Consider the following 16,291-nt stretch of genomic DNA (forward strand, 5'->3'; position numbering starts at 1 on the left):
ATCCAAGGATAGAGCAATCCCATGGATCTCAAGGCAATTCACTGGCAACACCATCATTACCCAAAAATCCATGCCATCCACCATGGTATCATTCAATCCCTTCCAATCCACCAGGCCAAACGGGCCAGGTGGATTGGAAGGGATTGATTGGTATTAGGGTAGATGGCATGGATTTCAAGGTAATGATGGTGTTGTTAGTAGATTGTCTTAAGATCCATGGGATTGCTATATTCGTGACTACTATATTGAGTCTGTTTGGTATGCCCGGCCAATTCTGGGATTAAACGTTCCCATCCTTCAAACCAAACACATCCCAGGCAAATTTGAAAAGACTAGGGTGGATTGGATGGGATTTAATGGTAATGATGGTGCTGTCAGTGGATTGTCTTAAGATCCATTGGGTTGCTATATCCCAGGATCACATCACCCAGTTTGTTTGGCAAACACGGCCAATCCTGGGATTTAAATTCCAATCCCTTCCAATACCATCCAATCCCTTCCAATCCGCCTGGCCAAACTTGCCTTTATGGTAGGGTACAAAAATGAGGAAGATCTAAAGGTCAAGTGGACCACACTACTGGAAACAATAATGATGAAGACACCCACTGTTGAAACCTTCCTAGGGGCCACCATGATGTTTATTAGCCATCCAACCTATCCATAAGGTCATATAGACCTGTATGAAATCAAAACACGAACATGAGCCTGATCCAAGACTTCTGCCGCTCACAAGAAGTTTTTAATGGTGTGAATTCGATCTCAACTGTGTGGTCCACTTGAGTTTTTAATCTGTCTCGTTTTTAGGATAACAACCTAAAATGATCTGTAAAAGTGGATGGATGGCGTGGATAATACCTACAAAATATGGTGGGCCCCACAGAGACGCAATCCGCTTCAGTTCCCATCACGTTTTCACTTTTTTGAGTTAATATCACGATAAAACACATCTCGCGATAATATTGTTTAGTATACTTCGCGCAATATTTTCAAAATATCGGCCATAGCTCTCTCCTCCCACGACGAAAAGGAGAAACTCAGGGGAGATTAGGGCGACTGCTGTAATCGGGCCAGAAAACGGTAATAATCTCTCGCTTTTGTGTTTTTCTTCTTTCTGTTTGAATCTGAGCACTCCCAAAGAAATAAAAAATCAGATGCACGGACTAAAATGCCGCTGGTTTTCAAATGGACACATGGCACAGCAGTATGGTGATCCTGACCGTCCATCTGATGGGTGTTTCTTCCTATCTATTGCAATCCGAAAATCTCACAGACCTAAAAATCCCGGTGGTCTGACCAGTGAATTTTTACCGTTGATTGTGGCACATTTGTCATATTCAGGTTATGTAACAGATGGTATGAGTACCCAGTTGGTGGGATTTTTGGATTGTGGCCATGTCCATCAGTGGTGGGGCCACTATATGGTTTAAGGCCACAAGTTGAATTATAATTGGGGGTGATGTCTTTGTCGGCTGTGGGCTTTGTTGGATTTTTTGGTGTTTTTTCACTGCTTTGATGATGTTGTTAAGTTTTTTCTAGTACAATGTATGTTTAGGGATCGTTTGGGTGTCTAGCAAATAACTCATATGGAAATGAAATCCATTTAGGCCACGTTTGGCACCGTAGATTAGAAATCCCCTGGATTTGAAATCCTCCAGTTGCGTTTGGCACCTTGGATTCAGAATCCCCTGTAATCCAAAAGTAGTTTTGCAGAATATGTTTATAGGGGTTTGAATTTAATTACTAAATCAACTTTATTATTTCTAATTAGTGTACATATGTAATGTTTGACACCATGATTGTAATAAGCCCATTGAAATATATACATTGGCTGAAAATGTTGAAATTCCAAGTCTCGGATGTGCCACAAGCATAGGATCACAACCAAGCGACTAATGTTTGGACTGCATAGATCATCCTATGGAAGTAATTTTAGTGATGCAGTAGATAATCTGATTGTTTTTGGGATATCATCAGTGGGCCCCACGTGCCCAATAGATTTGTAGCCTAGTGGCGCACATGTTACGCATGCGACTCATGGGAGGATTTTAGATGTAATCCTAGCTTCCACCTTGCATTTCAAACCTTCTGTTTAAGGGGATTTGAAATCCCTAGTTACTTTATGGTACCAAACAAACATGGGATTTGAAATCCCCCCAAAATCCATGGTGCCAGACAACCCCTTAGCACATGCAAATTCTTGAATTTGGGCTCCAACAAATGCTTGGAATTGTCTCCTGGTGAAATCCATTTCCCACCGAAGTAGATGTTTGAAATTCCTAGGGAGGGGCTAGCTTGCAAATAGCAAGGTATGAATTCCCTGCCAACAGTCATACTTTTCAAATTGCAGCTGTACAGCTGCATTCTTTCCCAATACGCGTACGTAGTCTTTGGAATCCACAGAATGACATTCCTAATATCCAAACATGACAAACAGATCCCTTTCTCAATAATTTTGTTTCCTAGAAATAAATTCTTTAGGCCCATTTAAATTCCTCAACATCCAGACAAAACCGTCCGCATCATGTTGTGAGCATCTCACAAAGCGGGTGGGTGTGCAAAAGTCAGAGAGAGAGAGAGTTGGGCATGTCAGCTTAGGAATTTATCAAAGTTCATGGGTTGAGGTTTTGGATTCTCTAGTGTGAGATCATATTGTGCAATTGCTCTTTTGTTGAGGGTTGGATCGTATAGATGTCCTCGGATCCATAGGGCGATCTTTATCCACCTTGTTGTTGGATATCAAACTACCTTTATGATAAATGATCTTTGTTGCCTATCAAAAAAATGTTGTACTTACTTTTAAAAAATAAAATAAAAAATTGTTGTACTTGTCCACTTTATTCATTAGGTTTTTCCATGTTAGTGCTCTTCATGTGGCCAGTTTGTTGTTGTATTTCTAGTTTTCTTTGATGAATAAAATGGGATACCCTTTAAAAAAAATGTTTTCGTGATCAGTGGTATTTCAGACTAATAATTCTTAGGAAGATGTTGCATTTGATTGGGCCAGGACTTCGTTTGGAGTGGGGGCTGTAGATTGGAGTAAATTCCATTTCATATGGGCTCAATTTGTTCAACCATAGATTAAGAGTCAAATGAAATGAGCAACAAATTCCCTTGACAAAGAGGGTGTGACAAGCTTGTTGTCCATCGTCCTTGCCTCCTTTTTAACAGTCTTTATCTACTCTTATTTTCTCTTTTAGAAAGGGAAATCATTCTACATCATCATCATCATATAGCCTTATACCAATTAGGGTTGGCTACATGAATCATGTTCTTCCATTCCACTCTATCAAGTGCCAAACCTTTAGTTAGATTATTTGTGATCAGTTCTTTTCTTACTACCTCCAACCATCATTTTATATATATATATATATATATATAGAGAGAGAGAGAGAGAGAGAGAGAGAGAGAGAGAGAGAGAGAGAGAGAGAGAGAGAGAGAGAGAGAGAGAGAGAGGCAATGGACTCCTCCAGTGGGATTTTTGAAGCTTAACTTTGGAAGTTCTTATGAAGGGTATTAATATTTGTTAATGTAATTGGGCCATTCCGTTTACTTGGGCTGTGGGCCTTTTCTTTCCCTTTTATTAGTTCCCTTTATTTTGTTCATTTTTTACCCTTTTCTCTAAGGTTAGAAATAAATGACCTGTGTTTAGGAGACAAGGAATGATAGGAGACAATTTTGAACAAGATGAGTAGTATATTGTCTTTTAGCTTTCTTGATAGCAACAAGCGGATCTAGGGATGGATCGAAATATGGGTCAGAATAAATTAGTAAACAAGTACGACTATAATCGGTACCTGCGTTCAAAGGAGCCTGCTTTGTCGTAGATTGTGGGAAGAGAGGTGTTCGAACATTCTTTCTTTTATACAACTTTCAAATCTAGTTTAGTCTTCTGAGAATCAGAAACCACATTATTTGTACCATTATTAGATGGAGCGCATGCCCCTTGAATATAGATGAAATAGAAATAACTAGATCAAGGTCAAGAACAAGTACAGGAAGAACCATAGATTATTGTTCTGCATTATCTTTAGAAAAATATGAATGTTTTCAAGCAACTTGACATCCATGGAAATGTAACTATTTTTTAATATTATTAATCGGATCAAAACACTTGTACCATTTTTGACAAGCGGAATATCCCAAGAAAACACATTTAACGGCCCGATTTGACAATTTATTTCGAGGATCCACATACATGGTAGGCTCTCATGGAACAACAACCTTAGGTCTTTGTTGTCCTAGTTGGTACTGGTCTTGATCATTTTTAGCATCTGTAATTCAATTAGGTCATTTAGCAGGTTGTGTGGTGTCACCATCATTACTATTGTCTTGTGGCTAGTCGGAACCACTCCTTTAGAAACCTACTGCCTGCCCTTGATTGCTATGGCCTTTTTTTTTATTTAGAGAGAGAGAGAGAGAGAGAGAGAGAGAAAGCTATGGGCCCATGACCTATCTGGACGGTTTTGTAAGCCTCTGATGATGATCTAGCTGCTCTGTGTGGACAGTTTAATGGTCTGATTAGTCTGACAGGATCCTGAAGTCCATATTTCCCATTGCAACAGTTAATTAGTCAATGTCTTGTTAGGCAAGTTCCCCTTTAGTATTTTCATAACTTTCTGGGCCACTTTCTGGGTTCCAAACAATGTCCAAATGTCATGAAATTGGTCATGTTTGAAAGCCTATTGTATTAACTTTCAAACTAGCCTGAGATCATTCGATTCAATTCCAATATTGTTTGAGTTATGGTCAATTGACAGAGGGGTTGTATGGTTGTGATGGTATTTAAGGATATTTTAGTCAAATTCGAATAGCTTAGTAAAATAGATGTTAGGATTATGCTTAATGAATCATTAGATTAGGGTTTCTTTTGCTTTGGAAAAGAGCTCTCTCTACTCTTTATTTAGTGAAATTTCAGTCTCCTATTTGTTTTAACCTGCAATGGGCTTTCCTATGGGGTGTGATGTTGCTACAAGTGCAATTCTTTTAGATCATGTATATTTGGAGAGATTCCAATCAACCCTTTTTTGTCCCTTCCGAGTTCCGACTCCAATCCTTTAACCTATAAAGCCCCTCATCTACTTATGCAGCTTCCTCACATCGGTCCTGCATCACCACTCCACCTTTCTGTAATGATAGTTTGTCATCACGTTGAATATGGTTCTCATTTTTGTTTCTTTTATGAGTATGGTTCTCATCTTGACCAACTACAAAATGCATTATGTACCAAATTGGAGCCCTTCAATGATTGATCACTTCTCCTCTTACGTGTATTGTCATTCGCCCTCAAGTTACCATTATGTTTATCTTGAAGTCCAACTTGAAAGTAAGATAATTGTAATTTGGAGGTCATACCCATTATGAATGCTTATTAATCTTTTCACCTTGTCAAACCAATGATCGCAAATTGATTTTATGGTGCACCCAAACACACCTGAAGTTTTGAATTTCTTCATGGTGTCCTCTTGCAGTTTTTGTGAACTTTTTTGGTAATGCTTTTCCCTGGATCAGATTTCCATACTGAGCAAAATGGACTTAATTGATTTGAATTCTAAGTTGAATCAATTTTCTCTTCCTAACTCAAAGGAGTTGTTAGTAGTTCATGCAATAAAGGGATATTGCCACACATATTACTTATAGTTGTTTGTAGTTTGAAAAGTACATCCCGTTGCCACATGTTAAACAAATGAACGGGTCTGGCCAGAATGTGGAAGAATTGCATAGAGCTTCAGCTAGTGTTTGGACAAGTCCTTAGAAAAATTATGATGTGATTATAGAATGATCTGGTCAGGGCTATATGTTTATCTGACATGGAGAACGTTGTCGGTGCAGACAATGTAGCTTTCTTCAATCTTCACATGTCACAGTCCACACCTCCACGATGGCAACAGGTGGTGCTGTTGATTCTTCTATTTTCAATACTTTGGGGACAGACATCAAAAAAGAATGCAAGCGTATTCCCTCTAGCAATTGCCATGGTTAGAACCGCTTTGAGAAACAAAAGCGAGATTATGTGGGAAGATGCATTGACGAAATTGAATAGTGCTACTCCGGTAGACAACAAACATAAAAAAAGTTTTCTCATGTCTGAAATTGCATTACAATTACTTGAAAATTGATGAAATCAAGTGATGCTTCTTATTATGTTCTTTGTTCCCCAAAGGCATCAACATTTGAGTGAAGCATTCATGGAATAAAGAATCAGCAAGGAGTTCTTTGATGACATGTACACTATGAAGGAAGCAAGGAAGAGAATGTATATCATGATTGACAAACTTAAGGGTTGTTGCTTGTTGTTGGACAGCGATTAAAAAAAGGGTGTGTAAAAATGCATGATGTTGTCAAAGATGTGGCCAGATCAATCACATCAATAGTTGAGATTGCTTTTCTTGTAAGAGCAAACATGAAGATGAGAGATTGGCAAAAGAAGGAGAAGTTAAACGAGTGTAAGAGGATTTTGTTAATTAAAAATAAGATTAGCATGCTCCCAATTCAACAACAAGCAACAAGCCTTAAGTGTGTCAGTCATGGTACTATGCATTCTCTCCCTTTTTTCCTTCAAAGCGTCAATGCTATCAAAGAACTCCTCGCTGATTCTGTATTTGTCAGAGCCTTTGGGGAATAGAGAATAGAACAAGAAGCATGAGTTGATTTCATCAGCTTTCAGGTAATTGTAAGTTTGTAACCAATTCCAGACATGAGAAAACCTTTTTATGTTCGTTGTCTACAAGAGTAACCCTTTTCAATTTCTTCAATGCATCAGCCCACATAATCTCGCCCATGTTTTGCAATGTGGTTCCGCTCATGTCGATTGCTAGAGAGAGATGCCTACTTTCTTTTGTGACGCCCTCCCCAAATTATCCAAAATAGAAGAATCGAAGCCACCAATAGACGAGTTTTTGCAGAAAGTGCAGAAGAGATTAGCTTTAAGAACAACGATAAGGACAAGAACAAGAGAGAGAGTGCAAACTTGAGAAATGCAATGGCTGTTCAGGAGTGCGAGCTTTAGAATTGTACTGCAACCACTTGTGTGCAAGGTCCAGGCTGCCATGTGCTGTGACCTGAAAATTAGGCCAGTCCAGTCATCATGTGGGCACACATATCAAGAAAATGGATGGTTGAAATGCCCATCAATCCACATTGGATAGGCGTGTGTGGGCCATCTCAGGACTGGACCAGCCTAATTTTCTTGCTGCAGGACATACACAGTGAGATCCACCTGATGAACAACCCAGATCAGATCTTGCAAACATGCCACAGTGGCATGTTCAGGAAATCCTACTTTCGAGGGGCCACTTTTTAATAGTCCTACTTTTGAGGACCATAGCTGGACTCCTTAAGAATTCAACAACAGTGGGTGATAGATCCAATTTTTCATTCCTTTTTCTTTTCTTTTTTCTTTCGTTTTTCTTCTTTTACTTCTGTGGGTCAATCAACAGGTAATTCAGACTGTAGATATGGGGCCCCTAAAGAGCTGCCGAACATGGGAGGAATGGATATAAATGGTAGCATCCCTGTTATTTTTAGTTCACCTTCATTTTCCTGTCATAGTAGGCACAACAACAACAAGAAGCTTTTTTTTTTTCTCAGAACAGTTGGTAGGGTGTCATGAAAGATCATGACATGAGACTTATAGGCCATGAATATAGCATGAGAGTAGACGAAAATTAAGAAATAAGAACCAGAACTAGAGTCTGACGGATCTTAGACATCTACTACAATGGATCATCTTGTTGGCAATTGAAATATAATAACAATATTTACATCCTAGTAGAAGATAAATAAGAAAATGATGACCTCATCTAGAATTCGATCCCTATTATAGGGAAGCATCTTGTTTAGTAAATATACCATACTGACAACATTTATATCTCAATTGATTTTTTACATTTTCATCAGTAAAGCAGTAAGATTTTATTAGTTTCCAAGAATATATTCCATTTCCATCATCTTACCTCTCGGACCACATTCCACACAGGCTTTTCTTAGCAAGATTTAGATATGGTACAAATCATGTTTTCCACTCTCCCAAAAAGGAGCTGATCTTCTCATATCAGGGTTTGTTTTTTCTTGAAGATCAACAGCTTATGATCAAAGCTAACTTGCATTGATGTTTTGATGACTGTGCCTGACTTTTGTGTTAGCTGGAGAAAACTGAGTATCATTGTTGCTTGGTCTCTTAGCAACAATTTAGAAAAAGACATTTGTAAGTTGATGTCTTTTCGCTTCAAGTGTCTACCTGCAACATGCACTGTATTTTTCATCTGTATAAATCATATTGTATGGGCATGGGCCGAGAGTTTACATAGCCTGTGCAGGTTTTCAGCCAGTGCAAGTGAGCCCTTCTGGGTCAGTGGTCCAAACCATTAGGATTGGACCACTTGGATGGTCCATGAACCAAAAATCTCCCAAAAGGGAAAAATCCAAACCCTTAAATGTTTCCAGCAAATAAACAGTTGAGAATGAAAATACAGCAACAGCCCACCTTCAATGAAAAAGGGGAAGAAGTTTAATGGATAGGATCTCCCAGTTTGGGATATTTTGGTGCATGGACCATTTGCAATGAGACCCACTTACCAATGATTTCCGGAAAGCCTTCTTTTCTCGTCGACCCAGCAAAAACCAATGGTTTTTTTCTGAGTTGTCGTTTTAGCACCTATATTGTCAAGCAGGAGATGAGACTGGGGTTTGCAAAGTGCATCTAAACACACCACATTTATTGTTGTTTGGATCAAAATGGCGTTTAGGCCTCAAACTCCCCTTCGAAGGGCACGTCCAAACATTAGTTGCGAGATCCTTCCAACTTAGGTGCGGCTTCCGCTTCGAATTGTGATTCAGACTTCCACTCCCACTTCCTACCTATTTATACCTGCATACATTTTGAAACAGATGCTTTCCTGCTCCCGCACTTGAATTTGTTGTTGCTTCACTTCATGCTTCGTGCAGCTATTGTCCAAATGGGCCCTTAACATTCTACTGACACAGTCGTTACCAATATGTGATACAATGATTTTTCACCGACTGCTTGGACTATTCAAATAGGCAAGCTTTTATAATTTCAATATTTCATGTTGTAACTATTGTATAATTGACCATATTCAAAAAAATAATAATAATAATAAATTTAAAAAATTGTATAATTGACTATTGTTTGAGTAATGGTATTTCAGGTAACACTGCATCATGCAAGACCCCGATATCAATTTAAAACGGAGGAAGCAAATTGCCCTGAACTTGGCAGCCGCATTCGCCGGTGGTGCATATTATATGACGTACATGGGAAAGAAGGTCCGCCAGACCCCAGCCCATAGTGGCGCTACCTATGTGGAGGAGATCCTTCAAGGTCATCCAACACGTTTCCGTGAGGTTTGCCGCATGGAGCTGCCCGCCTTCAAAAAGCTTTGTGACATTCTTCGACGGAAACGTCTCCTACAAAATACCGCCGGCGTCAATGTTGAAGAGCAACTGGCAATGTTTCTATTCACCGTTGGCCACAATGCAAGCAATCGCCAAGTCCAGAAGCGGTTCCATCACTCGGGAGAAACTGTCAGTCGTCATTTCAACAACACGCTTAATGCATTAACCCATCTCTCAGCTCGTTATATCTGTCTTCCTCCGCCGAATATCCCTCCTGAAATACATGATCAACCCGATTTCTTCCCTTACTTCAAGGTTGAAAAATATGAATAAACAATGCTATCATAGGATGTAGATACCCTTCTCATATTTGATAGGAGACTCATTTGCCTTTCTATGATTGAAGGACTGCATTGGAGCTATCGATGGCACATGCATTCTTTCACAAAATGTGATGGCTGCTTGCTCATTTGATTCACGATTTACATACGTCCTTGCTGGCTGGGAGGATTCCATCGAGGATTCGACAGTTTTGGAAGCAGCATTAAGTACAGACTTCCAAGTCCCAGAAGGTAGTTTAAAACAATCACGATAGTTTTCCATTGCACAAGCACGTGTACAACACACTCCCTCCACAAGCATGCACATGTGTCAGTCTAACATATGTGTCAAACATCCAAGCTGCTCATCAGGTGCCCCACTCTGTCCACTCCCTGGCTCAATAATCAGTTCAATCTACCACAATGATCAAAACAAATGTATGGTCATCCATTTCTTTCAAACATTGTGGCTCACCATGTAATTCTTGGGTCAAAATCGATGTAATGGGAGTGGGACCCACCTGATGGATGACTTGGGTGTTCGCATTCATGCCAGATCAGCACATGTGGTGGGTGAGCAGGGGTTCTGCCATCCTGGGATTAGCAAAACTCCAACCTTTTGAAGTATGTAGCTAACTTTAGTCTACTAATGCTGTTAGGTAAATACTACTTGGTTGATGCGGATTATGGCAATTCTCCGGGATTCATTTCTCCATATCCAGGCATACGCTACCACCAAAAGGACTTTGCGCATGGACAACCAGGTCCACGGAATGAAAGGGAGATCTTTAACTATCGTCATTCATCTCTACAGAATTCAATCGAGCGGGCATTCAGTGTCTTGAAGAAACGATTCCAAATATTAACCGCAGCGACTTCCTATCCGATCGATTCCCAAGTCAAATTAGTCCTTGCCATGTGCACTTTGCACAATTACATCCACACTGTGGCCGGTGGTGAAGATTGGCTTTATGTGGAATATGACTCTGAGAACCAATATCCACCTGCCGAAGAGGAGGACAAAGAGGAGGAGGACGAACTCTCAGAAACAGAGGCCTGGGAGGAACCTTATGCTGTAAGAAGGGCTCCCGCCGATGTTTTGCGAGATAAGATTGCAAGAGATATGTGGGTGGATTATTGCCGTGATGAGTGAAAATAGACTTTGGATGGCAAGCTTGGGGATGGATTTGTGTTGAGAAGAAATGTGTTTTGTTCGTCTTTGATTGATTTTTTTTTCATTTACAGGTAATGTGAAATCATAGTTTGTCGATATGGCCACGTCCAGCGGTCTAAGATCACATTTGAATGTAGGGCCCACCATGGACAGTCCTCTTTTTCATTAGGGCCTGTTTGGATTCATGGTTTTCAGGAAAGTGAGAAATGAAAAGCTGATGGATGGACTCTGATTCACACGCCATTATCACATGTGGAGGAGAGATGGCTCTACTGTATTTTTCTTCTTCCAGCTATAACCAGTTCTCTCCCTTTGCACAGTAGCTGTTCCATAGCATGACGGACCAGAATCGTCTACAATGAAGCAGTGGGCAGATGACACGAGTTTTATTATGGGGCCCACTGTGGCGTGTGTGACATCTTCTCCGTCCATTAGGTGTGCTTCTGCATGTTATGACCTGGAACAAAAAAGCAGCCCAATCCACAACTCAGGTGGGCCACAGCACTGGGAATAATGGGGATGAGACGCCATCCATGGTTGTGTGTGGGGTCCACTATGGTTTGTATATCTCATCCGACCCGTTAATCAGGTTAGCCTTATCAGGATGAGTGGACGCTCCAGGAATCGGCCCAACCCAAAACTCAGTATGGCCACACTGCATGATAGGTTTTAGACATGATTTTAGATGTTTCCCTTGGTGTGTCCCACCGTACAGCAAACATGACGTTTTTCACCTGATGGACGGAGTGGATCTTACACATATAGCATGGTGGTCACTACAGAGCCCTGACAGTACAATAGGTGTTCCAGGACTCCTAGTATAGCTATTTGCCATCAAAATCCTACTGTAAGGACTGGTGGGGCCTGATATTTTAGCCATCAGGATGTCAAACACGTGCCAATGTTTCAATTTATAATGATATTCGAACATTATGTGCAATTTGGGATATAAGCTAAATTAAAATCAATCTCAATATTAAGAGAAATGCTCCAGTGCTCTCAGAGCACTTTAATTATCGTGCACCTAGTGGGGTTGTGTAAGTAGACAGTCCGGTCTATTGATCCAGACCGTTCATTAGGTCCAATGCACATTTCAATGGACATCTCATCGATGGCTTGGCAAAAGAACCGCTACAAAAAAGGGGCCAGATGAAGGAAGAACTTCATCATCCGATCAGTTCTTTTCTCGAGGTAGTCAATAAAAATGTGTTTTGAACTAAATGGACCGTTCAGATGGTTCAATTGGCATGTCCAAGTGAATGGATGAAACTAGAGCACTATAACTTACAGCTCTCAGTGCACCGGGCAACATCTCGAAGGGTAACAGTTAATTATTTTTTCATGAACTTTCATCCCACTAATTACTGATTAATTAAGAGATATGTCTTCCATGTGTTATCCGCTGTGATTCTACAAGAGAATCCGACCCATCAATGGATTTTAGATTTGGGCGTTTCGTTGCATATTACTCTATATGAAGATTATTTTTACATATATTAGTCACGTGATCACAGTTTATATGAGCGATAATAGCATGTATAAATCTGTAAGGATTGAAAATGTTTGAATTATTGTATTTGATGGTATCTTGTTTATAGTTTTTTGTGTGCAACACGTGTCGAACCTGCGGAATAGTATTTTTGTTATTAGGAAAATCCAATGGAGATGATTATAAATTTTCTGGTGAAATGGTTAATTGAATATTGTAAATGTGGTAATAGCAAGGAAAGAGCCGATGTGCGATTTATATCATTTGATTGAAGATATTATAGTTGACGATGTTATTGTGTCTAATATTATGATAAACTTTGTTACAATCTAGCACAAGTGGGTGGTGGTTGAGCCACATGAGCTAGCAACAACTAAAAATACCTATTGATCAAATTTTACCTCATGGTTTAAAGTATGTTAATGTAGGTTGTTTTTTTTTTTTTTTTTTTTGAAATGTTTGCGTGGAAAACTTCAATTTTCCTTTGATTAATCAAAATAAAGATGTCGTGAATCAGATTCTTTCTAATACTTGAGAGGCATCTATCAAATCCTTAAGAAATTCGAAGTATTTTGTTTTTTTTAATTAATTTCTTCAATAAATGATAAGTTTACATGTTATCATTCATGTCCAATAACTGAAAATGAATAATAATACGCTTCAAAAAAAATTTAAGTATTTTTGCAATGAGCATGACATTGAGAGACATTATATGATCCTTAATATTCTATAATAGAATGAAGTCACAAAATATATGATATATTGATCGGGCTCAGTCAATATTTTTTTAGCGAAAGTTGTTAACAAAAATTGTTAGTGGATAAATCGTTCACCTACAATTGTACTAAATTGTAAGATTCCTAAAGAGGTATGGTTTGAAAATTCAATTAATTATTCACTCCTTCACAATTTTGGATTTGACACTTATGTGTTGATTTCAAAGAGCACAGAACTAATTTAGATGCAATATTAAAAAAAAAAAAAAAGTATTTTTCTTAACTATGTAAATTGAACAAATGAGTACAGGTTATGGACTCTAATGGCAATAAGTCAATGATTAGTTGAGATATAATTTTTAATAATGATTCGTTACTGAAAGATATAGAATTGTGAAACTCAAGAGTCACAATAAATAATTGAACTGCAACCTTAAAATGATATTTAAAATCAACTTTTTTATTCATAAGAACAATAGCTTGGTTATATTGTTAAGGATGAAGCTAATGAAGAATGTGTGTGTGTGTGTGTGTGTGTGAGAGATATTGGGTGCTAAAATTCAAAGTATTTAAGGTTTACATAAGAGAATTACAAATAATTTGAGGTTTACATAAGATAACTATAAAAAAATTTATTTGACTTGAGGATTATGTTACGACCTACACTTGTAAGATAGAAAACCGTGAACTATGTTCATAATAAGAGGTAGTGAATTTGTTGACGCTAGCTAGTTGAGATTATCAATAGAGGAGGAGATAGAAGTTATACATAAAACAAAACTTGAAAATTTGTTGAATCAACCAAATGACAAAGATGCTATTAGTTGGAAATAACTTTACAAGTTAAAGAAAGGTATTAATGAGAATGTTGAAATATACAAAGCCCAATTAATGGTAAAAGTGGATGCTTATAAATCAAGTAGTGACTTTAATTAAAATTTATCTCTAGTTGTCCAATTGAGTACCATTCGTACTATGTTGAGTATAACAACGGTTCTTGATTTAGAGCTTGAACAGTTGATATAAATTTTATTTTTCTATATAAAAATTTTGATGAATAAATTTATATTATCAAACTCAAAGAGTTTATTAAAATAAAAAATAAAAAGAATATCATTTGTTGGCTAAATAGATTACTTTACAGTTTAAAGTAAACGCCAATATATCAGTACAAGTGATTTGATTTATTTATTATGAGCTTGAGATTTTAGAAATGTAAGGCAAACCATTATACTTATATTTGTAGCTATATTAATGTTGGCTTCATTATCATATTATTGTATATCGACGACATGATGATTGCAAATATTGGTAGAGATATTGTTGTAGCATTAAAAGCTTATGTAACTAGTAATTTGATATGAAAGATTTGAGTGGCATTAATTATATTTATAGGATGATCGTAATTGGAGAGAGGAAGAGCATGAAAGTCTGGATAACCCAAAACAATTATATTAAAAGAGTTTTACATCGCTTCAATTGTATATTTATAACTTAGTCAATACTCCATTTTTTGTTGGCTATAAGTTGTTTTTGCATCAATGTACTGGTACAAAGGTAAAGAAGGCAAATATATCTCAGGCACCACAATCATCAGTGGGTGTGGGGCTTATATTTGCCATATGTGCGCTAGATTAAACATTACGCAAGTAGTGGAAGTAGTCAATAAATACATGTAAACCTGGGGAGTTATCATTGAACTGCTATGAAGTGGATTCTCCGTTACATGAAGGATACTCGTGGGGAAATTTTATTATGATGGCCAAAATTTAAAGTTAGTTGGGTCTGTAAATACGGATTATGTAAAAGAATATGATGAAAGAAGATCTGCCACATGTTATGTTTTATATTTGGCTGGTAGTGCGATAACTTAAATGTCAAAATTGCAATCAGTGGTGGCCTTGTTAAATATAAAAGTATAACACATTAGCTATACGAGCATGTAATGTAAGGACACATTTGGTTGAATATGTTGTTAAAAAAATTAAAATTCAAACAGAAGGTAGTGGTTATTCATTGTAATAGCCAAAATGCATTATACTTGGTAAAGAATTTGGTATTTCTTGCTCGTACTGAGTATATTAATATTTAATATCACCTTGTTTGTGACGTGGTGGAAGACGAACAAAATACATTGGAGCAGATTCACGTTGATAACAACGCAACAATTATGTTAACGAAGCTATTACAATGAAAAAAATTGTTTGGTGCATAACAATTTTTTGACTTATTTTTGCCTAACAATTAATGACATTTGGGTAACTGTTATTAGAGTGGGGCAGAATCTGACCCGATCTGAACCGAACCGAAGGCCTAGATTGGTGCGGTTCGAGTAGGATCATTCAGATTCGATCATATATCAAATCGAGTTCGGATCGTGGTTAATCCAAACCGATCCAATCAGATATGATCTAATTCGGTTGGGTACTATATAAGTAATACTTTTTATTTTCATTTATTACTACCCACCTCACCTGAACGAAACCCTAATCCTTCCCTTCTTTTTCTCGTGTTACACCCACCCATGTCTCCTCCTTTCTCTTCCTCTTTATCTCCCCTCCTGCTTTTTCTCCTTCTTTCCCTCCTCCTTTCTCTCCCTCTCTCTCCCGATTTTGATTCTACCCGACTGGACATACTTAACTCGATCCAACTCGGTTAGGTTTCCCTAATCGAATCGGAATCGGTTCGGGTCAGGCCAACAAGGATTCAGATCAGATCAAATCGAGTTGGACCCAATTCGGTCCGACTCGACTCAATGCCCACCTCTAACTGTTATTATGAATATTTTTTACAGTATTTGATGAACCAATCTTCAAGTGGAAGAATGTCGAGGTGGTGGATAATAAACCATCATGAGTTAAGATATTGTAATAAGGTTTCTCATGTGAGACATCTTTCCCCTTCCTCTCCTATATACGTACAGTGTGTAAAACCCAATTTCTTTAGGACTTTACCATATGTTATCTTTTGTAGCTATTGTCCATATATGGGTGTACATCGAGTCGAACCGAGTCAAGCTGACCTCAGCTCAACTCGGCTCGCCCATTGGCTGACCTTAGCTCGAACTCGGCTCGGCTCGGCTTGGTCCTTAAGTTTGATTGGCCAACTCGGCTTGGTTCAGTCAGCAGCTCGGGCTAGCTCGAGTCAAGTTCAAGCCAAGATCGAGCCGAGTTTGCCACTGAGGCATTTCCACAAACACCTGGTGTAACGCCCCGAAAATCGAGGGTCGAGCAGAAGC

The 16,291-nt window shown here is 38.4% G+C and overlaps 1 protein-coding gene across 3 annotated transcripts; it reads left to right on the top strand.

Moving 5' to 3' along the window:
- The first annotated feature begins 952 nt into the window (after positions 1 to 952).
- Positions 953 to 10,944, top strand: LOC131239943 (uncharacterized). 3 transcript variants are annotated; one of them, XM_058237901.1, is made up of 5 exons: positions 985 to 1,077; positions 7,437 to 7,502; positions 9,168 to 9,669; positions 9,761 to 9,926; positions 10,334 to 10,944. In XM_058237901.1, the coding sequence occupies exons 3-5, from the start codon at positions 9,181 to 9,183 to the stop codon at positions 10,825 to 10,827; spliced, it is 1,149 nt and encodes a 382-aa protein (XP_058093884.1). In that variant the 5' UTR covers positions 985 to 1,077; positions 7,437 to 7,502; positions 9,168 to 9,180; the 3' UTR covers positions 10,828 to 10,944. The 3 variants fall into 3 exon arrangements, with proteins under 3 accessions (XP_058093877.1, XP_058093884.1, XP_058093888.1); XM_058237894.1 differs by lacking the exon at positions 7,437 to 7,502 and having other exon boundaries at positions 953 to 1,077; XM_058237905.1 differs by lacking the exons at positions 985 to 1,077; positions 7,437 to 7,502 and adding an exon at positions 8,943 to 9,044 and having other exon boundaries at positions 9,173 to 9,669.
- The last annotated feature ends 5,347 nt before the right edge of the window (positions 10,945 to 16,291 follow it).

Source organism: Magnolia sinica, chromosome 1 (assembly GCF_029962835.1).
Source record: "Magnolia sinica isolate HGM2019 chromosome 1, MsV1, whole genome shotgun sequence".
In the NCBI taxonomy this organism is placed as follows: domain Eukaryota; kingdom Viridiplantae; phylum Streptophyta; class Magnoliopsida; order Magnoliales; family Magnoliaceae; genus Magnolia; species Magnolia sinica.

Excerpts from the sequence above, each read along its gene's own strand:
- LOC131239943 (XM_058237894.1), top strand. The coding sequence starts at position 9,181 with ATGCAAGACCCCGATATCAATTTAAAACGGAGGAAGCAAATTGCCCTG. Across the intron at positions 9,670-9,760 it reads ATTTCTTCCCTTACTTCAAG|GACTGCATTGGAGCTATCGA; the intron begins GTTGAAAAATAT and ends CTATGATTGAAG. Across the intron at positions 9,927-10,333 it reads AGACTTCCAAGTCCCAGAAG|GTAAATACTACTTGGTTGAT; the intron begins GTAGTTTAAAAC and ends TAATGCTGTTAG.